The 25,886-nt window shown below is 40.2% G+C and overlaps 2 protein-coding genes across 3 annotated transcripts in view; both read left to right on the forward strand.

Moving 5' to 3' along the window:
- The window catches only part of LOC114629464, a 17,983-nt gene extending 7,447 nt beyond the window's left edge, over window positions 1-10,536 (forward strand). The window contains exons 4-6 of the mRNA XM_028777496.1: window positions 1,702-1,821; window positions 5,578-5,698; window positions 10,436-10,536. Coding sequence (XP_028633329.1) covers window positions 1,702-1,821; window positions 5,578-5,698; window positions 10,436-10,536 — 342 coding nt within the window. The remainder of the gene's footprint in view (window positions 1-1,701; window positions 1,822-5,577; window positions 5,699-10,435) is intronic.
- A 10,433-nt stretch (window positions 10,537-20,969) lies between these two features.
- Ms4a8 (membrane spanning 4-domains A8) overlaps window positions 20,970-25,886 on the forward strand; it is a 14,164-nt gene continuing 9,247 nt past the window's right edge. Inside the window, exons 1-3 of one of the 2 annotated variants that reach the window (XM_028777465.1) lie at window positions 20,970-21,123; window positions 21,302-21,346; window positions 22,464-22,683. In XM_028777465.1, coding sequence (XP_028633298.1) covers window positions 21,303-21,346; window positions 22,464-22,683 — 264 coding nt within the window. In that variant the 5' untranslated portion in view covers window positions 20,970-21,123; window position 21,302. The remainder of the gene's footprint in view (window positions 21,124-21,301; window positions 21,347-22,463; window positions 22,684-25,886) is intronic. The other variant, XM_028777466.1, reaches the window with a different exon arrangement.

Raw genomic sequence — 25,886 nt, forward strand, 5'->3', positions numbered from 1 at the left:
GGTTTGGTTTGGTTTGGTTTGGTTTGGTTTGGTTTGGTTTGGTTTGGCTTTGCTTTTTGAGACAGGGTTTCTCTGTGTAGCTATGGCTGTTCTGAAACTCTCTTTATAGACCAGGATGGCCTCAAACTCAGAGATCTGCCTGCCTCTGCCTCCCCAGTGCTGGGGTTAAAGATGTACACTGGCACACCTGATAGGATTTAGATTCTCAATCCTTAGAAGAAGTAGTTCATTGGGTGAACCATACCCACCCATGGATTGAACAGAGAGGGATTCCCTCCTGGTTTTCATGGCAGAAGCTTAAAAAGGTTTCCTTCACTAAAAATTAATCTAAGGAAGAGGGCACTAAGGAGATGACTTGATGGTTTGTTAAAGTCCTTTGCTAAACTAACAAGAGAGCAGAGTTCAGATACCCAAAACACCTGCCATTTCTGCCATTACCCTAGAAGACAGTGGATCCCCAAAACAAGCTGGATAGTAAGACTAACCAGATCAGTGGATTCCGGGTTTGACTGGGAGACTCTGCCTCAATGAATAAGATGTACCTCAGGCCTTCTCATGCACATGTACGTGTATGTACAAACACACACACATACACACACACATACTTGTTTATGCAAGCATGAAAATGGGAGAAGAAATAAACTAATGAAGAAAGTATTTAAAATAGGAAGAATACTTCCTGCTACACAACTTGAAATTCCTGTGTCCCTTTAAGTCCTTTGCTTTGGTTTGCTGTTGTTAAGTCATTCCCTCTTCCCATGAGCACAAGTACATCCTCCTTGATAGCATGCAACCATCTCTCACACATGTGCATAAAATACATGCAACTCTTTCAGCTCCTCCTCAATGGGACACCGTCCTTCATAGCTCATATAGTGTCCTTCAGGCCACTTAAAAAAGTTTGGTGGCTTTTCAAAGGAAGCTGAGAACCACTAAACTTAAATACCGAGGTGGCATAAATAAGCATGACAATTCCTGAACTTGAAACCTGTTGATATCATGGTATTTATTAAATTTCATTACATAACAATCAGAATATAATTTTTCTCCCCTATTATCCTTACTATAAGCTTCTTTTTGTGTGTATGGAGGTGGTTTGTCTGCATGTATGTCTGTGCATTATGTGTATACAGTATCCTCAGAAAAGGGCACCAGATCCCCTGGCACTGGACTTACAGTTGTGAGCTGCTGTGTGGGTGCTAAGAATTGATCCTGGATCCTCTGGAAGAGCAGCCAATGCTTTTAACCACTGAGCCATCTCTCCAGTCCCTGTTGTAACCTTCTGATGCTTAACACATTACAGACACTGCATAGTGATATCTTGAGGAGCACACGTACTGAGAAATGTGCTGTGAAATAAAACTTTTTATGTTACTAACTTCTAGACAAATTTGGAGTGAAGTCTTGATAGCACCCATGCTTAATACACTTGCAAAAAGTCAGATCTTACAAGTTGTTTTTCAGACAAGAGAGGTGGAGAAATGGCTAAGTGGGTAAAATGGTCATTGCACAATCATGAAGACCTGAACTTAAGTTCCCAGAACTAATGCAAGCCAGACACAGGACCACACCTGCAATCCCACTATGTCTAGGGTGAGACAAAAGACAGAGAATCCCCATGTGTACACACACAGTAAATAGTGCTCTAAATCTGTTTATTCTATCCATGACTTCTTTTTAATTTTTTTTAATCTATTGCAGCGTCTGTTCGCAGTTATAGGAAACACCTCAAGTATCTTCATGGCTCTATTTGGTTCAATGCTATTAGGATATGAATTTCCAATTTTTGAATCAAAAGGAATTGAATACATTTGGTCAAATGTAAGTACCAATTATGATAATAATTCAATAATTGTGTTAGATAGAACTGAAAAAAAATATTATAAATGGCACACAATGAAATTGCTCTAAAATACATGTGGATAGAAGAACACTAGTTTGAAAATTGTCACGAAAACCTAGAAGTCATATAATTGTTGGGAAGGGCCAGAGAACTTGCTGAAGTAGCTATCAAAAACTGTTATTATGGTATTATAATAAAATCACATAGTATTTACACAAAGAAAAATTCACCAGCTTGTAGCAGAAAGAGTTGAGATAGAGGATACCTGATGTACACATCCAGACCCCCAAAACAATAGGTTTTTGAGAATTTTATACATGAGTACAATATATTTACCTCATTGTTCCCCACCTCTTATTATAGTCCCTCTCCTCCTCTCCTCTCATGGCTTCATGACCTCTTCTCCTGCAGTCATTATTGTTTATAAACTATTGGGTCCATTCAGTGTCACCATGCATATATGTGTTTAGGACTGACAGTTGACATTGGGTAACCTATCAGGGGTATATCCCCGAGAAATCCTGATTCTCCCTCCCTCAGCATTGGTCACCTGTTAGGAGTTGGACTTGTGAAATTTCCTCCATCTGCACTGGCATGTCAGCTGGCATTGTCATTTTACTGGTCTTTTTAGGCAATCATGTCGTTGAGATTTCATGGATGCAGCTTCTCTGACACTTCTCAGAGACACTGCCTCACAGCAGGGCTCTGCTCCTCTGGTTCCTACAATATATTTATAGGATTAGGTCATATTAGTTAGTTTGGGGAAAATGAAACTTAAATAGTATCAACTCAATGCGATATCTGTTTCAAAGAAAATTTAAGTAGCCACATGTTCTTGTTATGTAGAAAAGTAAGTTAGCAATAAATGCATAAGCATAAAATTATGAAAACAACCATTTAAAAGTTACATATTAACTACATAAAGAAAGAAAACTAGGAAATGAAAAGAAACAAGCTTACACATTTCAAGTTGTAAAATATTTTCATTTTCAATGCAGTGAAGGCTGAGATAACAACAGCATCCCAGAGGGCTAGGTGGATGGAGCCACTGTCCCAGAGAGCTAGGAGGGAGGAACCACTGTCCCAGAGCACTAGGAGGATGGAGCCACTGTCCCAGAGAGCTAGGAGTGTGGAGTCATTGTCCCAGAGTGCAAAGAAGTTCCCCAAAGACAAGACACTGAGGAGGATTATTTTCAGGCCTTTAAATCTACCAAAATGTAGCTCCACTTGGTTGTGAGTGTGAATAGGCTCTGGGAGCTTTTCCTCCTTTTTTTAATTTCCCACTTTGGGAGTGTATCCTGTCTGCTCCATCTTGGTCTAGGTGGCGAATTACTTCTTTCTGGCTTCATGAGTCCACAGAGATAGAGAAATGTTGTTCCCTACCTACTAAACCACAATATGAGGCTTTCCTACAGTTGGCTTCAAGAAGGATTTAGAGCTTCTTGACTATATGGTATTTAGGAAGATTTTGGACTCAGAATTAATGCTATAAAGTCTTAAAATCAGAGAAGATGTTGAGATGAATGAATATGCTTTGCACATGGAAAGGACATCAATTTAGAGGGGCTAGAAGAAAAACTATAGATTGAATTATGTTTTTTTAAATATGTACAAATGTGATTTTTCTATTAATGGAGTCATTACAGATATAATTAGTTATGTTAAACTAAGAGAAGGATATCCTTCTCATTCTGGAGAAGGGCAGACCATATTACTGGTACTCTTATAAGAAAGAAAGTTGGTGTCTGAGGAAGATGGCCATGTGAATACAAAGACACATGAGAATAGTGCTGCTGTAATTCAAGGGGCTTCCAAAATCTGAAGAGGGAAGTACCCTCCTTCAGAGCAACTAGAAGGAGCATAGTCCCACCAACACATTGATTTGTAACTATGAGACAGTTGATTTCTGTTTCAGAAATCATTCATGTTATGGTATTCATCACAGTGTCCTTGGCGAACAAGTAGAGGAGGCCAGTGAATTGCCGTCTGCCTCTCCAGTGTTTTATTCCTATTGAGATTAGACACAAGAATGAAAACAACTGAGAAAAGACACACACGCAAATGTATACAGGGCTGTCAGCTTTGTGGTTGATTATCACCTTTGAAATCCTTGTTAATGAGTTTGGTAACACTGACTGTCAGTGTTAGTATGGTTGCAATGAAACACCATGGCCAAAGCAACTAGGGAAGAAAAGGGTTTATTTGGCTTTTCCGCAACACAGTTCATCATCAAGGAAGTCAGAACTGGAACTCAATCAAGGACAATCCTAGAAACAGAGGCTAATGCAGAGGCCATGAAGGAATACTGTTTATTGGCTTGTTCCCCATGGCTTTCTCAGACTGCTTTCTTATTGAACCCAGGACTACTTGCCCAAGGGTGGCTGACCTACAATGTGCTGGACCCTCCCACACCAATCACTAGTTAAGAGCATGTCATACAGACTTGCATACAGCCTGATCATATAGAAGTATTTTCTTAATTGAGGCTTCCTTCTCTCTAACAATTCTAGCTTATGTCAAGTTGACATAAACTAGCCAGCACACTGATTTTTGTGGATTAAATCCATCTACCTATTTAAAATATACAATAAAAAAAATGTTTCCCTATTGGAAACCAGACAAATATCAGGTATTGAAAAAAAAGAATTGGATGTTCTAAACATAAGTCATTCTGGGGGAATAAAAGAGGGAACCCAAAAGAATCTGATTGTCTCTATCAGAATGACCTAGTCTGCTGGTAAGGTCTCAATCTTCCCATCAGCTAAGAAAGAATGACTTTACTTCATGCAGTAACACTTAAAGCAAGGTGTAATTAAAAAAACCATACAATTCCAAATATACTTAGTAGAATAGCATAAAACACAATCACACGATCAGCCCCATTAAAAGGGACTGAGAATCATAGATTGGCATCTAGCCCACTTGTCATCAGAGAGGCTTCACCTAACGACTAATGAAAACAGATGGCAAAACCCATGGCCAAACATTAGTGAGAGTTTGGGGAATTCCTTGAAAGAGTGGAAGAAAGGATTGTAGGAGCCAGAGGGGTCAAGGACAACTAACCAGAGCCCATAGGGGCTCACAGAGACTGAACTAACAACCAGGGAGCCTTCACGCCCTCTCCACACATATTGCAGTTGCGTAACTTGGTTTTCTTGTGAGGCTCCTAACAGTAGGAGCAGAGGCTGTCTGACTCTGTTGCCTGACTCTGGGACCCTTTCCCCCTACTGGGCTGCCTTGTCTAACCTTAATAGAAAAGGATGCACCTAGTCTTACTACAACTTGATATGCTAAGGCTGGTTGATAGCCATAGAGGCCAGCCCTTTTCTGAAGAGAAATGGAGGAGGAATAAAATGGGTGAGGGAGTGGGGAGGGACTGAGGAGGAGTGGGGGGAGGAGAAACTGCAGTCTGGATGTAAAATAAATAAATTTTTTTAAAAAAATTTTTTTAAAAGGGGGACCTGAGAAAAATGAGGCAAACTATGTACTGCTTTGCTTTCTCTCCTTTTCAGCCTCATTATGTGTAAAGCAAAAGTAAAAGTTGGGAAGCTGTTAACAGAATTCAAGTGTTTAGCAAGATATTCACTTCATAAACAAGGAAGCAACTAACTTGAAATAATCATAGTTGTTTGGAACTGTAAAGGATAAATGGTGCATTCTGACTCAGAAGTGATTTTCTTGCACAGTTTTCAAATGACTTGTTCTACATGCCAAATGTTTCCTTTCTCTTTCAGATGGCTGGCATGATGCTGCTACAGATTTCTGTCATATCTACCATCGCAGAGTTGATTATTGCAATCATAGTGCTCCACTGGTTCACAGGAGCACATGAGATTGAAGTATACTCAGAAGAAAGTGAGTAATGGAGACCAGGGAAATGGGTTAGAAAGCAAGGCACCTGCTACACAAACATGCTGACCTTAATTCCAGTCCTAACACGCATGTAGAAAGAGGTGGGTGTGGTAGGCGGTGTCTGTGACCCTTCCTGGGGACAGACATAGACAGTTAGCCAGTCTAACGGAAACATCAAGTGTCAGCTTCAGTGAGAAATACTGTAAAAATCAATAAATAGACCAATGAAGTGTAGGACAACACCCCAACATCAACCTCTGGCCACCAAAGGAGCCTGAAGAGAATGAAACCCCTCAACAAAGGCTGGGAATTTTATTAGATCAAGGCAATTAAGAAAATCTATGCCCAATCATTAGCCCACTTTGCTACATTACCTAAAATATGGAGCTTTGAACCAAAACGTTCTGAGATGTGTAAGGGAATAACAGAGCATGTTCTTCAGAAATGGAGGAAATAAGTCAACTAATTTTTTTTTTGAAGTAAGTCTAAACCCTAGACTTAAATATAAAATGTTTTATTCAGCTAAAATAAGCAGGTGTTAAAATAAATTGATTCTCAATTTGTTTGAAGAACCACCATATTGATTTCCATAGTGGCTGGACAAGTTTGCAGTCCCATCAGCAGTAGAGGAGTGTTTCCCTTGTTCCACATCCTCACCAGCATGAACTGTCACTTGAGAGTGTAGCTTGGTTTTCTTGTGGGACTTCAAACAGTAGGAGCAGGGGCTATCTCTGACTCTATAGCCTGACTCGGGGACCTTTTCCCCCTTGTCCAACCTTAATAAAAGAGGATCTACCTAGTCTTACTATAACTTGATATGCCAAGACTGGTTGATATCAAAGATATCTTGGAGAACTGCTCTTTTCTAAAGAGAAATGGAGAGGGAATGGATCTAGGGAAGAGAGAAATAGGAGAACTAGGAGGAGTGGAGGAAGGAGAAACTCTAATTAGAGTGTATTGTATAAGAAAAATCTATTTTCAATTTTAAAAAAGAACAAAAATAATCTTTTTTAATAAAAACCTAAAAGTATAGCAGTGTGTAACCTAAAATAAATTGAAACTCTTTAAAAAATCAGAATCACAGAGCAGAAAACTACAACAGCAAAATTGAAATTTTTAATGCAATAATTCAAAAGAAGACGTGAGCTGTAAGATAAAACACCAACTTGAAGATAAGTTAGTTTCAATTATCATCAGTAGCACAAAAAATAAACAATGTATTAGATGCCTGGAAAATACCATTGGGAGTGCCAAAATGTACATTATGAGGGTCACAGGAGTAGAGAGAGGGAAGGAAAGAGGAAAGGAGAAGAAGAAATTTTAAAGAACTTTTAGAACATTTGTAGCTGTAAGTAATATATTTTTTAAGTCTCAAGTCAAAAACCCAACTTTCTGCTGTTGAAAAAAACTAGAAAATGACTTTTAAAACTAAGCTTAAGGGGCTGGCAAGATGGCTCAGTGGTTAAGAGCACTGACTGCTCTTCCAAAGGTCCTGAGTTCAATTCCCAGCAACCACATAGTGGGTTCGCAACCATCTGTAATGGAATCCAATGCCTTCTTCTGGTATGTCTGAAGACAGCTACAGTGTGCTCATATAAACAAAATAAAACTTTTTTTAAAAAATAAGCTTAAAGTGAGAAATGAAAATAATAGCCTGAAGTAAAAATAAATGCATATGCCCCATGCAATCAGTGCATATCAATAAGAAAAAGAGAACAAAGAAAAACAAAAGTATATTCTCTTTTTAAAAAATAATAATAAACCAACAAATCTTTAGCTATATGGACAAAAGGGAAGGAGATATTGAGTTTAATTTGTCAAATTATGAATAAACATAACAATATTAAAGAAATAAAAGCACTGAATTGGCTATTAGGAACAATGGCATGCCAACAAGTGAGATAGCCATTCTCATTTGGCTCCTGTTGCTGTGATAAATGCTGACCAATTTGATGACTAAGTAATCTTTTCAAATGGTACTGGGAAAACTAAAAAACAAAAGTAATAAACCCCTACCCCACACAAACTCCACAAGTTAATTCAAAATTCAGCTTAATTCACAAGTTAATTCAGCCTAAGTGTTAACACTGTGAAACTCTTAGAAGAAACTCTAGGCATAATTCTTTGTAACCTAGGTTAGGTAATGATACATTGGATGCTACATCAAAAGCACAAAGAACGTTTCATGCATAAATTGATCAGCCAAGGAAAAAATATAACAGAAAAGTGTAATAAATACAGTTGCAAGAACCCTTACTACCAGCAACAAAAATATCTACCAAAGCAGAAGCTAGAGGGATGGCTCAGCAGTTAAGAGGAGTCACTTGTGAAGAAGACCCAGTTTTTCCCCTACTGGCCACATACAGCAGCTCCCAAACACCTGTAACTCTCCAACATCCTATTCTGGCCTCTCTGAGCAATGTATATACATGGTGCACATACAGTCAAGCAAGTACACACACACATCCATGTAAATAAAATAAATTAAACTTTTAAATTCTTTAATTACCAAATCAAATCTAATAACATTTTTTAAAGTTTATACATCATGACTAAGTAGGAGTTACCCTAAGAACTCAAAGTTAGTCAGCTTATAAAAATTAATCAATAGAACATACTACATTATTAGGTAAAGAACAGAAACATAATCAGTAAAAATGATGGATTGTGTACATAGGTTGTAATGGTGATAGTTTAAATATCTGTTCAGCTTACCTAATACTTTTCAAAATAAATCATTTTAGTTTCAAAAATAACTGCATTCTTGTATCAGCCTAAAATTCTGCCTGGGAGCAGAGGGATGACAGTTCCTAGGATCCTGATGGGTACTACATGAAAACAAATTGCTAAGATGAAGCTGAGCAGTAAATGGAGACTAGGTCCTGAGAACATTTAACTAAGTTATTAAAGAATGCTTGCTTTAGACTATGGGTACCAGAGGGCTCTTGAAGGACTTTAACAGCATGTATCTCAGTCAAGCTTTGTTCCTACTATAATTATATCCATTAGAATATTTTCTAAAGCAAGTTATAGGTGCCCATCCCTAACTCAGATTACTCAACCAATCAGGAAAGACTACATCTGTTAGAATAACAGTTCCAAAATTAGGAAGACTTTAGGCATGATGGGTACTGGACTTCCTTCTGTCCTCCTGCTCTGCTATCTGCATCTATATCCTAAGACTGTCTCAGTTCATGATCCCAAGATGGCTCAGGCAACATAACTCATGGTCACATGCCTCAGAAATTGGTTCTTCTTCCTCTGAAGGGACAGGAAACCTCTCCCTCCCTCTCAGAGATGCAACTGCCTCCAGCTCTGAACTAAATAATAGCAAAGAGTACTGGATTGGCATAAGACAAATTACAGGGGAAGGGTGATTTTGAGGCCCACCTGCCTCTGGGCCATTCCAGCGGGAGAAGAGAAAAAGGAACAAGAAAAGAAAACAAGGCATTGGACAAGGATAGTAACTGAGCAATCCAAGTTATGTATATCTAAACATAAACAATGCAGAATATATTGAATACAATATATAAAAGCAACCTGAAACTCTGGGAAGACAACCTTACTGTGACCTGAGGCCCATTCTGGGTCTTCACAATGAATATGAGGAATACAAAGGAAAAAAAGTTTGAAAGTCAAAAGGTTTATATACATTGTGTATATTAGTTTTATGATCAATTTTCTCAGGCAACAGGGATTATAGATTGCTCAGCCTTTATTTATAGTTCCCATATCACTCAAGAGTTACTGAACATTGTGTTGAATACTTAACCTTAATTCTAGTAGATTGAGAGATGGTTTCTTAAGTACTCATCTTTTCAGGGGGAGTTTTGTGTACTCTTACTTAGCAAAATATTCTTTGATACATTTAAAGGACACATGGAAAAAAGCTTTAAAGTGTTGCTCGGGAAAACAATAACACCATGTCACTCAGGATGTGTTCCAGTTTCAATTTCTGTTTCTTTGAAAAAAATTCCCTGCCCCAAAGAAACTTAAGAGAGGAAAATGTTTACTTGGCATATAATTAGAGGATAGAGTCCATTATTGTGGGGAAGTCAAGGCAGGAACTTAAAGCACCGTGTCCATAGTCAAAAGCAGAGAGAGAATAAAAAGCACGGACCCTTGTGTTCTTGCTGATCTCAGCCAGCTTGCTTGACTCTCATACAGTCCAAAGCCTGGCCCATGAAATGGTGCCACCCGCATTCATGGTGGATATTGCAATCTGATGTAGATAGTTTCTCAAGTGAAAGTCTCTTCCAGGTGAGGCTAGGTTGTGTCAAGTTAATAGTTAAGATTAGCCAGCATAGGATGCCTTCCTGAATGGCATCCAAGACCCCCTGAATCTGAGAGAAGCACCAGAATATAGCAGAAGGTTAAAGTCCTTTTGAAAAGTGCAATACTTGAGAGTAGTATGTTTGCTGTAATTCACAGAAACCTGTGGGATAATATAATGCATACATGTATACTCTCAGCCCTCAGGAGGCTAAGGCAGAAGGATCATCCATTTCAGGGCAACTTGAGATACATAGATTCTATCCAAAAACAAACCAATCAAGTAAGTAATTAAGCAGTACCTCCTAGGTCATAGGTCCATGGGTCTGGCCTCAGGACACAATAAGGCTGTCTATCCAGTGTTTCAGGTTGCCCATGCTCTAGGTTTTTACATTTAAGTACTTGGTGACTAAGGGTGAGTCTTTTATCCTCAAGACAATACTAATGACCAACTTTCTATCTCTCCAGTTTCCCTAGGTCCCTCCAATTCAGAACTACCATCACCACTTTCAAAACAGCCATCTCTACTTGAGTTGGAAACGATGAGCGATGAAAATGAAGAACCCTGAAGGGTTTGTTCGGTTTTTTTGTTACAAGACACCTCACAGGAAATGTACTCCAATGATGTCCTTGACAATTCTCACTTTCTCCTAGTTCAGTAATAAAGGATGCAATCTGATCGCAAATCGCCTGTTCCCTCACTGTCCTAGTCAATGCTTCATTGCTGTGAAGAGACACCATGACCCATTGCTGTGAAGACACACCATGACCACAGCAACTCTCATAAAGGAAAGCATTTAATTGGGGCTTACTTACAATTTCAGAGGTTTTGTCCATTGTCATCATAGTGGAAAACACGGCAGCAAGCAAGCAGACAAGGTATTAGAGAAGGAGCTTGAGAGTTGCACATTCAGAGCTACAAGCAACAGGAAGAGAGCCAGCAGGGCCCTGCTTGGGCTTTTGAAACATCAAAGCCCATCCCCCTCCCCACCTCTCCTACCCCCCCACCCCCCACCCTCACCCCCAGTGACACACTTCCTTCAACAAGACCACACTTCCTAATCCTTTCAAATAGTGCCTAAGAATTTAAATATATGAGCCAATGGGGGTCATTCTTATTCAAACATCCACACCCACTGTAGATTACCAGCCTTCTCTACCCCTAAGATTGGGGCCATGACAGGTAGTTAAGGTGACTGCTCATTTTTATCTCCATTTATGGAAAATATTATAAACAAAGGAACCCTTTCATCACAAAGAAGAAAATGGAAGAGGCATAGTGCTGCTGTAGTGAAAGCAAGACTCTAAGTTGGCCTACACTACTGCTATGCTGCAGAGTGGTCCCCAGCCCACAGAACAGAAAGGAGAGCTTAGCATAGCTCCTATCTAACGCATAGCAATGCATCAGCAGGCTAGCATCATTTATTAGCGATCATTATTGTAACCATGAGATTCAGGAAGCCAAAAGGGAAATAGTTCCTATTTCCCAAAACTAGTGACCACGGCCCATCTCTGAAAGCTGAAAATGAGATCACTTTTAATATATTTTTTCTTAAGCCATAAAAAGCTCCCAAAAGCTCTCTATAAGTTGTTGTGATGTATTTGTGTCCCTTAGTAAAAAGAAAATAGATGTTGATATTTTAGTGCCCAGTACCTCAAAATATGACTTTATTTAGAAATAAAGTCTGGGTCCAGAAGATGGCTCAGCAAATCAAGGTGCCTTATGCCAAGTCTGGCTATCTGAGTTTGATCCTTGGGACTCACAGGGCAGAATGAGCGAACTCCTACAAGCTGTCCCCTGACCTCTCCATGTCTACAGTAGCATGCATATTAATATACAAACAATAAATGGATAATTTTTGTTTTGTTCTTGAGACAAAGTCTCACTGTGTAGTCCTAGCTGGCCTAGAACTTAGTATGCAGAACAGGCTGGCCTTATATTCACAGTGATCCACCTGCTTATACCCTCCGAGCACTGGGATTAGAGGTGTGTGCCTCCATGCCCAGCAAATAATTTTAATAGAAATACAGTCTTTATGGAGGAAATGAAGTAAAATTGCTGTAAGGGTGGGGCCTAGTCCAGTACAGCTGATTCTCTTATAAAAGAGGATTTGGACAGAGTCAGGCAAGCAGAGAAGGGAGTTGGTAGATGAGAAGGGAGAGGACCTGTGGAAAGGGAAGGGCAGGAGTGAGACATCTATTAGTCAAATGCTAAGATCAGCAGAAAACCATCAGAGTTGTAGAAAGGGATCTTCTTGGAGAGTGTCCAACTTTTGAAAATTACAACATAGCATTGTCGTCTTCAAGTACATAGGGCCACATTCATATGTATCCTGGGATGCATGTGGCCTGCAGGACACACTGACAACAGTTCCAAGAAGGAGTCTGACTCTGGTAACATCTTGATCTAGAACAGTGAGACAATATATTCCCACTGTTGTTAGTCTCCCAGTCCGTGGCCTTTTGTGGAAGGTAGTCACATACCTTTCCACTCTAAGCTGCATTGTGTTTGCTCCAGAGTTTAACCAGGTGTTTACAAATGGAGAGTACCCTCTCACCTGAATATCTCTCAGTGGGAAAGTCATATTTGAATATCTCTACTCTCCAAAGTCGGATGAGAGGAGAATCTGTAAAACTTGTGGGTGCTGCGGGAAAATGTCATTTCCCTGTTGTTAGGCTTTGAGACAGAGGTGAGGTTTGCTGGCCAGCTCTAGAACAGTCATGACAAGATTCATAGATTTCAAGGCATTGATGTCCAGTCAGAGCTCTCTCTCTCCAATCTCACAGGAGCTCATTTATCTTCATTTAACCCTTTAAAAACAATGATTGCAAAAATATTCATATGTTTCATTTAATAGACATGTTTAATATTTTATAACAACAAAAACTATTGTGAATACTACATACGTAAGTTCTGTGTTTGGAGTTTGCCTTGTTATTTCTTGGTTTTACTGTGATACTATCTCCAGGCTCACTTATACAAAATCTCCAAAGACTCTATCACATAGTCAGCAAATTCTCTATCCCTGAAAATGTTCAGCAGAAATGTGAGCATCCTTGAAGGAAGTTGTGGTTTAGACATGAATTGTTTCTATGGATTCATGTGTTGAAGACTTGATTGGTCAACCATCTTCTCTTTTCTCCATGCTTCCTGGACACCAGGAAATGAACAGTCTTTCCTACACATTTTCACTGCCATGGTGTTCAGCCTCACCTCAAATCCAAACCAGTAGCATTTGCTGGCATTGATTTGATTTGAATAGCTCCACCTCTCCTGAGGCTTCCCTCACCTCAAAGTTTCTGTCCCTTCAAGACAGTTGGCACCATTTCCAGGAAGTCAATAAAAGAGGGAAAATCCCAACCAGAATGTTAGCTGGATACTGAAACCCACATGACCTAAGTACACTTCTTATTACTTCCCTCGGTACAAGTGATTGATGTCATTCGTCTTTCTTAAAGGATGTTACGTTATTTTATAGAGATAGGCATATTACAGGAAACCTTCCCTTTAAAAAGAAAATTCACAAGAATATCAAGAAGAGAAATGTGTTTAATTTCAAAAAATTAAATTCAATCAATCCTGCCAGACATCAAAGCAAAATATAGAATAATGAAAATATCATAGAAGTCACTCCTACATAGACAAGCATGCCATAGACAAGCATAGTTATACTATGCCAGTGGTATAGTAGAAAAAAAAAACTCACACAGAAATTGAGCTTGTAACTAAGGTGGCATTTCAGTGCATTGCAATAAAAATGAGTTGACAAAATATCTAGGATAATCAAGCAGATTTTTGGAAAAGTATAAAATTATACTCATAGCTTATGTTATTTCAAGAATAAACTCATACAAGAAAATCAAGATGTAAAAATGAAAATTGGGCCTACAGATACAGCTCAAAGAAAAGAGTACTTCTCCCAACATGTGTGAAGCCCTTGGTACTATTACCAGCCCAATTAAAAAGAAGTAAATCCACAGAAGTACTAGAAAAGAACTAAAATAAAATTCCATTTCACCATGGGTTTAATGAGACAACTGAAGGAGACCAAGGAGATACAAATTGGAAAGGAAGAAATCCTGAAAGGATATAGAAATCCATAGAGTAGTCTGAGACCCCTATCTAAATCAGGGCTGTAGGTCAGTAAGTTCAGTAAGTTCACAGGCCCAGGTTCCAGGAACTAGCCAGCAACAAAAGAAAGAATTGGCTAAGAGACAGGTCAGCTAGGTCATTCCAGAAACTGACTCACCACAAAGAAAAGCAGAACTACCACTTCCCTTCCACCCCTGCCTGGTCCTCTGGGCTGGGGCAGACACAGAGTTGGTCTGCTGCTGTGGAGACACTGAATCCCGAGCCATCCTAGAGGAGCCACTGCACTCAGAGCAGCAGACACCAAGCTGGTTTGCACTTGGGAGGCATTGTATCCTGAGCCATCCTAGAGTAACCACTGCACCCAGAGCAGAAGAATTTCCAGATCCAAGAGGTGGCCTGAGTCCCAGGAGTTCTTCCACCCAGGAGATTAGGTTCATAAGACCACAGAGACATCTGGACTCTAAGGAGCTCTGTCACAAGCAAGATAACTGGAAATACAGACTCCAGTCTTACACAGTGAGGGCAGGTAACACTAGAGTTAATCAGATGGCGAAAGGCAAGTGCAAGAACATAAGCACAGAAACCAAAGTTTCTTGGCATCATCAGTACCCAGTTCTCCCAATATAGCAAGCCCTGGACACCCCATCACACCGGAAAACCAGGATTCAGAATTAAAATCACTTCTCGTGATGATGATAGAGGATTATAAGAAGGACATAAGTAACTCCCTTAAAGAAATTCAGGAGAGTACAAGTAAACAGGTAGAAGCCTTTAAAGAGGAATCACAGAAATCCCTTAGAGAAATGCAAGAAAATACAAAGAAGGAATTAAACAAAAACATTCAGGATCTGAAAATGGAAATAGAAACAGTAAAGAAAGCTCAAAGGGAGACAACCATGGAGATAGAAAACCTAAGAAAGAGATCAGGAGACATAGACGCAAGCATCACCAACCGAATACAAGAGATAGAAGAGAGAATCTCAAATGCAGAAGATACGGTGGAAAATATTGACACAGTTGTCAAAGAAAATGCAAAATGCAAAAAACTCCTAACTCAAAACATCCAGGAAATCCAGGACACAATGAGAAGACCAAACCTAAGGATAATAGGTATAAATGAGAATGAAGATTCCCTACTTAAAGGGCCAGTAAATATCTTCAACAAAATTACTGAGGAAAACTTCCCTAACCTAAAGAACAAGATGCCCATAAACATACAAGAAGCCTACAGAACACCAAATAGACTAGACCAGAAAAGAAATACTTCCCGTCACATAATAATCAAAACATCAGATGCACAAAACAAAGAAAAAAAAATACTAAAAGCAGTAAGGGAAAAAGGTCAAGTAACATATAAAGGCAGACCTATAAGAATTACACCAGACTTCTCACCAGAGACTATAAAAGAAGTCTCACCAGAAGAGCCTGGACTGACATCATACAGACCCTAAGAGAACACAATTGACAGCCCAGACTACTATACCCAGCAAAACTCTCAATCACTATAGATGGTGAAACCAAGATATTCCATGACAAAACCAAATTTGCACAATATCTTCCCACAAACCCAGCACTTCAAAGGATAATTGATGGAAAACGCCAACACAAGGAGGGAAACTACAACCTAGAAAAAGTAAGGAAGTTATTTTCCAACAACCCCAAAAGAAGATAATCATACAAACATAATTCTACCTCTAATAACAAAAATAACAGGAAGCCACAATCATTTTTCCTTAATATCTCTTAACATCAATGGTCTCAATTCCCCAATAAAAAGACACAGACTATCAGACTGGATACACAAACAAGACCCAGAAATTTGCTGCATACAAGAAACACACCTCAGTGAAAAAGACAGACACTACCTCACAATAAAAGGGTGGAAAACAATTTTCCAAGCCAATGGTCCCAACAAACAAGCTGGAGTAGCCATTCTAATATCAAATAAAATCAACTTTCATCCAAAATTAATCAAAAAAGATAAGGAAGGACATTTCATACTCATCAAAGGAAAAATCTACCAAGGAGAACTCTCAATTCTGAACATCTATGCTCCAAATGCAAGGGCACCTACATACATAAAAGAAACTTTACTAAAGCTCAAAACACATATTACATCTCACACAATAATAGTGGGGGATTTCAACACCCAACTCTCAGCAATGGACAAATCATGGAAACAGAAACTAAACCAAGACACTTTGAAATTAACAGAAGTTATGAACCAAATGGACTTAACAGACATCTATAGAACATTTCATCCTAAAACAAAAGAATATAACTTTTTCTCAGCACCTCATGGTACCTTCTCCAAAATAGATCATATAATTGGTCACAAAACAGTCCTTTACAGATACAAAAAGATTGAAATAATCCCTTGCATCTTATCAGATCACCACGGACTAAGACTGGTCTTTAATAATGACAAAACCAATGGAAAACCCATATGCACATGGAAACTGAACAACACTCTACTCAATGATGACTTGGTCAAAGAAGAAACAAAAAAAGAAATTAAAGACATTAAATGTGCAGTCACCAAAGGTCGATACTGATGTGGAAGTCAGGAAGTACATGCTGATAAGAGCCTGATATGGATGTCTCCTCAGAGGTCTGCAAGAGTCTGACATATTCAGAGGCAGATGCTCACAACTAGCCATTGAACTGATAATTGGGTTCCCAATGGAGGAGTTAGAGTGAAGACCATTGGAGCTGAAAGGGTTTGTGGCCCCATGAGGAGAGCAACAATACCAACCAACCACAGCTCCCATGGTCTAAATCACCAGCCTGGGAGCACTTAGGGAGGGATCCATGGCTTCAGCTGTATATGTAAGAGCGGAGGGCCTTGCTGGGCATAGGTGGAAGAAGAGATCCTTGACTTCATGAAGGCTGGACGCCCCAGGGGGTGGGAATTTGAGGGTGTGGAGGTGGGAGTGGGGGGTAGGTAGGGGTTTCATCCACAGAGAAGGATGAGTGAGGGGATAGGGGGTTCCTGGGTGGGTGGTGGATGGGGTAAGGGGACAACATATGAAATGTAATAAAATGTAAATAAAACATCCAATAAAAAAAAAAAGAAAAGCAGAACTAAAATTACAAGTTGGCTAAATCACTCCAGGAAATGGCTGACCACAAGGTAATGACTAGGTTAAGGTCATATTCCTGAGAAAAATGTGTATAGGATGTCTCACACTCCCCACCCTGGTTTATCACCAGCTAAATAATAAGTAGAGAACTTTCTGCTATTTTTATGGTATGGGTTGTAATTTTTCACTACTCCTTCTTGGCTTCCCCCTTCACTCCCCCCCCCAGGGTTTGTGGGTTTTTTTCCTTGAAATACCCCTGGCTCCCGAGCCTCGGAGTCAAGACTCCTCTGCCCTTGCATGGGTTACAAGTCTCATCCTCAGCACTGATTCTGCCCAAATAAACCTCTTGCTGTTGCATCAAGTCTGGTCTCTCCCAGTTTCTTGGGTGGTCAGTTTTCCCATGACTCGAGTGAGGGTCTCCCCTCTCTGGGGGTCTTTCAGTCCAAGTATTGCTGTTTGCAGATTATATGATAATTTGTATAAGCAACCCCAAAAATTCTACCATAGAACTCCTTCAAGTGATAAACACCTTCAGCAAACTGGCTGGATGCATGATTAACTCAAAAAAAAAATGAGTACCCCTCCAATATACAAATGACAAACAGATTAAGAAAGAAATCAAGGAAACAACAACCTTAACAATAGCTAAAAATAATATAAAATATCTTGTGGTAACACTAATCAAGCAAGTGAAAGACTTGTATGATTAAAACTTCAAATTTTTGAAGAAAGAAATTAAAGATATCAGAAGGTGGAAAGATCTCCCATGCTCATCAATTGGTAGGATCAACAAAGTAAAAGGCCATCCTACCAAAAGCAACCTACAGATTCAACACTATCCAGATTCCCCTCAACCAAAGAATGGATACAGGAAATGAGGCTCATTTACACAATGCAATACTGCTCAGCTATTAAAAACAAGGACATCATGGATTTTGCAGGCAAATGGATGGAACTAGAAAATATCATCCTGAGTGAGGTAACTCACACCCAAAAGGACATGCACAGTATGTACTCACTTATAAGTAAATATTAGCCATAAAGTATAGTCTATTCACATTACATTCCACAGATTCAAAGAAGCTAAACAAGAAGAAAAACCCAAGTGAGAATGCTCGAATCTCACTTGGAAGGGGGAATAAAAGAGTTGTAAGAGGCAGACAGAAGGAGGTAACTAGGAGGAATGTGGGATGCAGAGGGGAATGGAGAGGTCAGAGTGTCCCCACTCCACACATACCACACACCATCAGGCCTTCTCATTCCCTGGGGCCTCAAGTATCCCAAGGGTTAGGTGCATCTTTTCTCACTGAGACCAAACCAGGCAATACTCTGCTGTAAATGTGTCAGGAGCCTCAGACCAGCTAGTGAATGCTGCCTGGTCAGTGTCTGAGAGATCTCAGGGATCCAGGTTTGTTCAGACTGCTAATCTTCCTATGGAGTCACTCTCTTCCTCAACTACTTCCAGCCTTTCCCTAATTCAACCACAGGGGTCTCTGACTTCAATCCATTGGTTGTGTGTCAGAATCTGCTTCTGTCTCAGTCAGCTGCTTGTTGGGCCCCTCAGAGGGCAGCCATGCTTGGCTCCTGTCTGTAAGCCTACCATAGCATCAGTAGTAGTGTCAGGCCTTGAAGCCACCCCTTGAGATGGGTCCCAATTTGAGCCAGTCACTGGACCTCCTTTCCTTCAGTCTCTTCTCTATTTTTGTCCTTGTAGTTCTTTTAGACAGGAACAATTCTGTGTCAATGTTTTTGACTGTGGGATGGCAACCCCATCCCTTCATTTGATGCCCTGTCTTTCTACTAGAGGTGAACTATACAAGTTCCCTCTCCCTACTATAGGGCACTTCATCTAAGGTCTCTCCCTTAAGTCTTGAGATTCTCTCACTTCCCAGGTCTCTGATACATTCTAGAGGGTCCCCCTACCTCCCATCTCCCAAGGTTGCCTGTATCCATTCATTCTGCTGGGCTCAGGGCTTCACTCTTATTCCCCTGCCCCAGTACCTGATCATGTTCTCCTTTTCCCCTGCCCCTCTCCCATCCAGTTCCCTTCCTCCCTCTTCCCTCTGCTTTGGATTAAGATTTTTTAATCAGTCAGAATATAATTTCTGGGGCTAGGGAGATGAATCTGTGAGCTAAATGCCTGCTGAGAAAGCATAAGGACCTGTGTTCAATCCCCAGCCCCTACATGAAGAAAAAGTAAATAAGGCAGCATGCTTCTGTAACTCCAAGGCTGGATGTCCAGAGCTCACTGACAAGCCAGTCTAGTGGTATCTATAAGCTTCCAGTTCAATGTGAGACACCAAAAACAATTCTCTAAAATATCTAAAAATAAAGCAAAGAGGCAGGAGGAGCCATACCACTCCTGGAGATCTGTGAACAGTTAATTAATGGTTACTGAGGGAAGGAGAGGCATTTCCTTCATCAGGAGAGCCATGTGTAAGCTAACCATGAACCTGTAAGTAAATCCTCAAAAAGTTATCACAAGTGATCCTTATTAAACATATTGTTCACTAAAAATAAAAGAGAGAAACATGACAAAAGAAGGGGGGCTGATTGGTAAAAGGAAGGGGATCAACAGAGTGAAAGGAATGCAGGAATAATGGGTGACTGTTATCAAAATACAGTGTATAAATGTATATATGTCAGAGTATACTCATCATTACATATAGCTAATATATGCTAAATTTAATTTTGAAAAAATGAAAAATAAGGCAGGGCATATAATTGTATAAAACATCAGAGTGAACCTCATCATTGTATACAGCTAATATATGCTAAAAGTAACTTTTTGAAAAATGAAAAAATAAGGCAGAAAAAACTTCTGACATAGATCTCTGACCTATAGAGACACACACATACAGTAAAACAATATCAAATGTGAAGAAATTATCCCACAGATAAGATCTAATAAAAAGCTGGCTTTAAAAACTTGGGGGCAAATCTAATAGAAAAGAGTATTGGCAAGGTTTGAATGCATTAGAATTTTTTGTCCTTTTTGCTTTCAATGTCCCTGTGTGTGCCTACCCAAAACTTGTCCTGTGCTTTTTTCCTTCCTTAGCTTTGTCCCTTTCGATAGCCTCTGCCTATATGGTTCTTTTCATTGGTCAACTTGCAAAGTTCCAGCCATCCTCTCATCTCAATGTGCTCAATCAGGAAGAGTCTACTGAGTGTCTTTCATATGCCAGTTGGAATTTTGTAAAAGCCAATATGTCACATCGGATTCCAAAGACCTCACTGCTCCATTACCACAGTGCTCATACATGATCCTTATTTTCCAGGTGAGATAAAAATAAACAGAAGGGAACAGAGAGATGGCTCCATGATTAAGAGCCATCTACTCTTGCAGATGACCCAAGTTCTATTCTCAGCAACCACGTGGTGGTTCACAACTGTCTGTGATAGCAGCCACTGCACATACAAAGCAGACATAGAGGCAAAATAGTCATGTACATAATATAAAAGTAAGTGAATCTTTAAATCTATGGATGAGAATTGGGTGTAACTTTCATTTTACTGTCTTTCTCATTGTAGTTCAATGATTTCAAATATCTAAGCACTCTAGTGCCAAACATTTCTCTCTGTGTTCTCCAGGGATCACTTATTTCTTTGCTGTGAAACTGAGTCAACCTGTCCTCTGTTTCAGCTCAGTACATCCAGCCCTGAACATCCAGGTCATTCTTTGTCTCTTAGAGCACCCAGCACAACCTCATCTCTCCATTCAGACACCTTGAAGCCCTTGACAAATTGAACTGTATTTAATTGGTTCAGTGACTAAAACAGGAAGCAAATGTGGGTGTGGAAACTCTGACAGCTGCTGACCCAGGCCTCGCCCAGGAAAGAAGTGGAGAGGACTTTGGATCATTCTAAATGAATCGCCGAACTGCACAGGGTGCAGTCGATTTCTCAGGAAGAAAGTTTTCTACAGCAAAGAGTTGGGAACAGGAGCAAGAGAGACTTACTTGACAACCGGGCACAGTAAGGTGAGTGAGTGTACATGATCAAGTGTTTGTAGGATTTGCTGCGGAATGGAGATAAGGGGGGTTGTCAAATGAGAAGTAGGGAAGGTAGGTAGGGAAGGAAGACACTGGAAAGGTGTATTGGATGAGAAACATTGAAGGGTATATTGTACTCATTTTCTTGTGTCTGTTCCAAAAACAGAATGGAAGAGGAAGAGAAACTTTTAAAGGCATACCAACTCACTGGGTAAGGGTTAATGCTGGGACTCCTATGACCTCCAAGTGTGTGACATGGAACACACACATACACACACAGGCAAATAATAAATAAAATGACCCTAGAAAATTGAGCAGGACAACACACACACTACACTGACAATAGACTTCCCTTGAACACAATGACCTCCATTTTTCTAATATGTACATGACACTGGAGAAGTCAACACTATTCTCACACTCTCCTTTTCCAAAGTCTAAGAGAATTGAACTCAATGTTCCCCAAGAGTCTTTCTACTTGTGAAACTTTGTGATCAGATAATTCCAATGTATATAAAACAGGATCAAAACAGTAGGAGACGTGCAAAGAGGCAAAAGGCACAGCCTGTCTTCTGATAGTACCTAACCTCTCTAGGCTTTACTTTTTTCATCCATGGGACAGGTTAAAATTCTAAGAGAGGCATTTGTAAAGTGTTGGTTGCCTGGCATACTCAACAAGCCCTTTAATGGAAGTTTAACATTGTCTCTAAGATGGGGCTAACAAGTATACGGGGTTGAATTGCTCAGGTAAAAATCATTCTTGGTTATTTTAAAGTGTTTGATGTCCTATATGTGTGCGTATGTATGCACGTGCTCAAGTATGTGTGTGCACATGCATATGAAAACCACAAGTCTATATTGGGGGTCTCCCTTACTCACTCTCCAGAGATTCCATCTCTCCTGCCCCACAGGTGCACTTGACAATAAAGATAATAAGGACAATAAAGTCAATAGCAATAGACATGTCTTTATTATTATTGATCATTATTATATTTTATTTACTTATTGTGTCTGGCCACACAGTGCCACTAAATGTTCTTGGAGATTAGAGAACAAGTTTTGGGAGTCAGTTCTCTCTTTCCACCATGTGAGTCTCAGGGTCCAAACTCAGGTCACCAGGCAGAAGTGACTTTACCTGCTGAGTTGTCTCACTGGCCCTATACTTGGCTTTTTACAAAAGGTGCTGGGAAATCCAAACTCATATCCTAATGTTTGTTGAGCAAGTAGCTACTGACTGAGCTATCTCCCCAGCCTCTTGAAGTCTTTTTAAAATGTAAACACAAGTATATAAATGATGAGTGATTCTGTTGTATTTATTTTTTCATCAGCATGAATACAGTTACTTCACCGGGCCCCATGGCCAATTCTGCTTATGTGGTGCCACCCCACAACAGTTATCCTGTGGTCCCCGGAACTGTGCCTCAGGGGCCTCTTTATCCCAGCCATCAGCCTCAAGTCCACGTGATTTCTGGTAATCTGCCTGGTTTGGTGCCAGCCGTGACCGAACTGCCTGCCCAGAGAGTCTTGAAAAAGGGACAAGTCCTAGGGGTAAGTAAGTTCACTGTGTGAGCAACATGCTACAGAAAGAGGAAAGCAGAGGCTTGAGACAGACTAATAGAACTTCCAAATAAGGGACCAGGGAACAGGGTGGTTCAGTTAGTAAAGTGTTTAGTGCAGTGTCAGCAAGCTGAGTGCTATCCGCAGAACCCACCTTACATAAGCTGTAGAAATGCACACTCGTAATCCCAGAACCAGGAAGTCAAAGACAGGTAGATGTCTGCAGCTCTCTGCCCAGTCAGCCTAGCTTATTTAGTGAGTTCCAGGCCAGTGGGAGACCCTGACTCAAAAAAAAAAATGTAAAGGGCACCTGGGGAATTATAACCAAGGTAGATGTCGGCCTCATCCTACATGTACACGCACACACACACATACACACACACACTCACATACACACATACACAAAAAAGTACATAGTACCTAAGGAACCACACCCCAAACCTGTGCACAAATATGCACATCTATATAAATATGTATTCATGCACATGCATACATACATACATACATACATACATACATACATACATACATACAAAAAGAAAGAAAAAAACTTCAAATAAAGCAGGTGGGGCTGGCTTAGCCAAACCCAGGTCTGCTGGAAATCTCTTCAGCACAAGGAGCCTCAGTATATGGCCTTGTAGTTTTTGATTTGGGCATTTAGAAACAAAGAATAATTTTTTTAAAAAAAGGCAAAAAGCAGTGTTCTTGGATGCAGAATCTTTTGCCTCTAAGTATTTGCTTCCTATAGTTTAGGAAGAAAGAAAGTTCAACAAAGAGAAAGTTTCCCAAAGGTGTAACAAAGTCCAGGGTTGCTGAATCAAAGCAGAAAAAAGGCAAGCAGGCTAAACAATCAGCAATGCCTGAAAAACATAAAGGAGTTCATTTCATTGCATAGCCCATGAATGACAAGCAGTGATTCTGACCCAGACTGTCAATGTTTCAATCCCAACTCATGTTCTAATCTTGCATAGGGAAATCTAAAAAGAGGCAACTTGTACACACACACACACACACACACAATGGTTTATTTCTGAGACTTTATCCTCCAAATATACCAATAGGCATAAGAAATGTGGTACCTATAAATTTCTTTGTTCCAGCATGGCTTGTAGAGACTGAAGGATGGAAGCAACTGAACTATCTAGTTTTGTTTCTGTTGCTGTGGTAAAATACTCTGAGGAAAAGCAAAAGGTGGAGTAAGATGTTGGTTTGGCTTACAGTTCCAGGTTAGCAAAGAAGTTGAAAAAAGAAGTTGAAGCATCTTACATCACATTCACAATCAAGAGCAGAGGGAAACAAACGCATATATGCCATCTTCTCACTCTTGTCTGGCTTTCTTCTATCCTATACAGTTCAGGATTGCTGTCTAGGGAATTGCGGTGCCCACAATGGACTGAGTCTTCCTACATGAATCAGTGATGGAGACAATCCCCCTCAGACATTCCAACAGTCTAACCTAATCTAGATAGTTCCTCATTAATACTGTCTTCCCACGTGATTGTGGTTGTGTCAAGGTGACAGTTAAAAGTAACCAGGACACTATACATCAGTTTAACATTGGTCAAGAGCCACTGTGTTGTACTTACAACAAACAGAATGGTGTGGAAATAGTTGTGCAATGAATGGGTCTTACGCCAAGGTATGATATTAATATACTGTTAGTATGAACGTAAGAAAACAATATATGCTTTTTATACCTGTCTTCAGGAAACACACACACATGTGGGGAAAATTTAGAGGCCGCCACAGCGGTGGGGCCCTGGAGGGGCTTCCATGCTGCGGAGGGTCCCACATTCGGGAGGAACCCTATGGTTCCAGCGGCCTGGAGGCTTTGGCAGCAGCAGGCCCCAATGACACGAGGAAGTCCTTGGTTCCAGAAAGGTTTATTGTCATGGTGGATGGTGGATGGATCTAGGTGTACTCCCCCAAAACTCAGGGCAGTGCCGAGTTATATAGGGAGGGAGAAAGGGGGAGGATTGGGGGAGGATCTGTGGGGAGGCATGCTTAATTTGCTCTGCCCTCTGGCCTTCATTAGTATGTAAATCCCTAGGGCCTGAGGCCTATAGTCTGGCCTATGTGACTGAACAATGTAATTCTATGGAGACGTGACTGCTTTTCAGGACCCTGGATTCTGGAGGGCACCAAACTCCTGCCGGTTCTCACACAGAGTCTCGGGGTTCTAGGCACCTGCTCAACCCAGGATAGCCTTACGCAGTCACACACACACACACACACACATACACACACACACACACAGCTGCATCTGTATTCACTCCATATGGCTGCTATAATAAAGTTCCATGAACTGGTGGCCAAGAGCTACAGAAATGCATTGTCTCTCAGTTATGGATAATAGATAACTAAGATCAAAGTCTGTCAAGGTCATACTCCCTCTGAAGGCATGAAGGAATGATCTCTTCCAGATCTTTCTCCCAGTTTCTAGTAGTGCCTTGATTTGCTGCAGTACCACTCCAGTTCTCAGATGGCTGTTATGTTTTATGTTGGTTTTGGAGGTAGGCCTTGGATTCAGAATCCTGGGTTTGCGTGACTTTTTTTTTTTAAAGTAATGACACTGGTAATATTGGATTGCGGATCACCTTATCCTAACACAAATATGAGTCATCTTGACTCATGACATCAGCAATATACCTATAAGGTAATATTCAGAGAGACTAGAACACTAATATGTGGATTTGGTAAAGAGTAAAGAAAGATAAAATTGAATTTATGAGATAAGGAAAAGATGCAGGCAAAATAATTACACACAAGGATGCAGAACACAAGGCTGTGTGTAATATAAAAAAAACTAGAGGTCACCTTACCTGTCTAACATCAGTGTTATAACTTTTCCCAGAGACTGTAGGAAACCCTTAGAGAATATTTTAAAAGGCAGCTAGTGAGTACAAAAGTGGTTAAGGTAGCAAAGGTAGCAAAGTACTTGCCGTGTTAATGTAAAAACCTGAATTCAGATCCCAGGTAACCATGTAAAAGCCAGGTAAAACAGCATGAGCCTATAATACCTGGGGAGGCAGAGACGAGAGGATCCTTAGAGATTGCTGGCCATGTTGGTCAATTGGTGAACTGCAGGTTTGGTGAGAGTGCCTGTCTCAGAAAAAAATAAGATGGAGAATGACTGATAAAGACATATCTCTCTCTCTCTCTCTCTCTCTCTCTCTCTCTCTCTCTCTCTCTCT

This window comes from Grammomys surdaster, unplaced genomic scaffold (assembly GCF_004785775.1).
Source record: "Grammomys surdaster isolate TR1022 unplaced genomic scaffold, NIH_TR_1.0 310, whole genome shotgun sequence".
NCBI lineage: Eukaryota > Metazoa > Chordata > Mammalia > Rodentia > Muridae > Grammomys > Grammomys surdaster.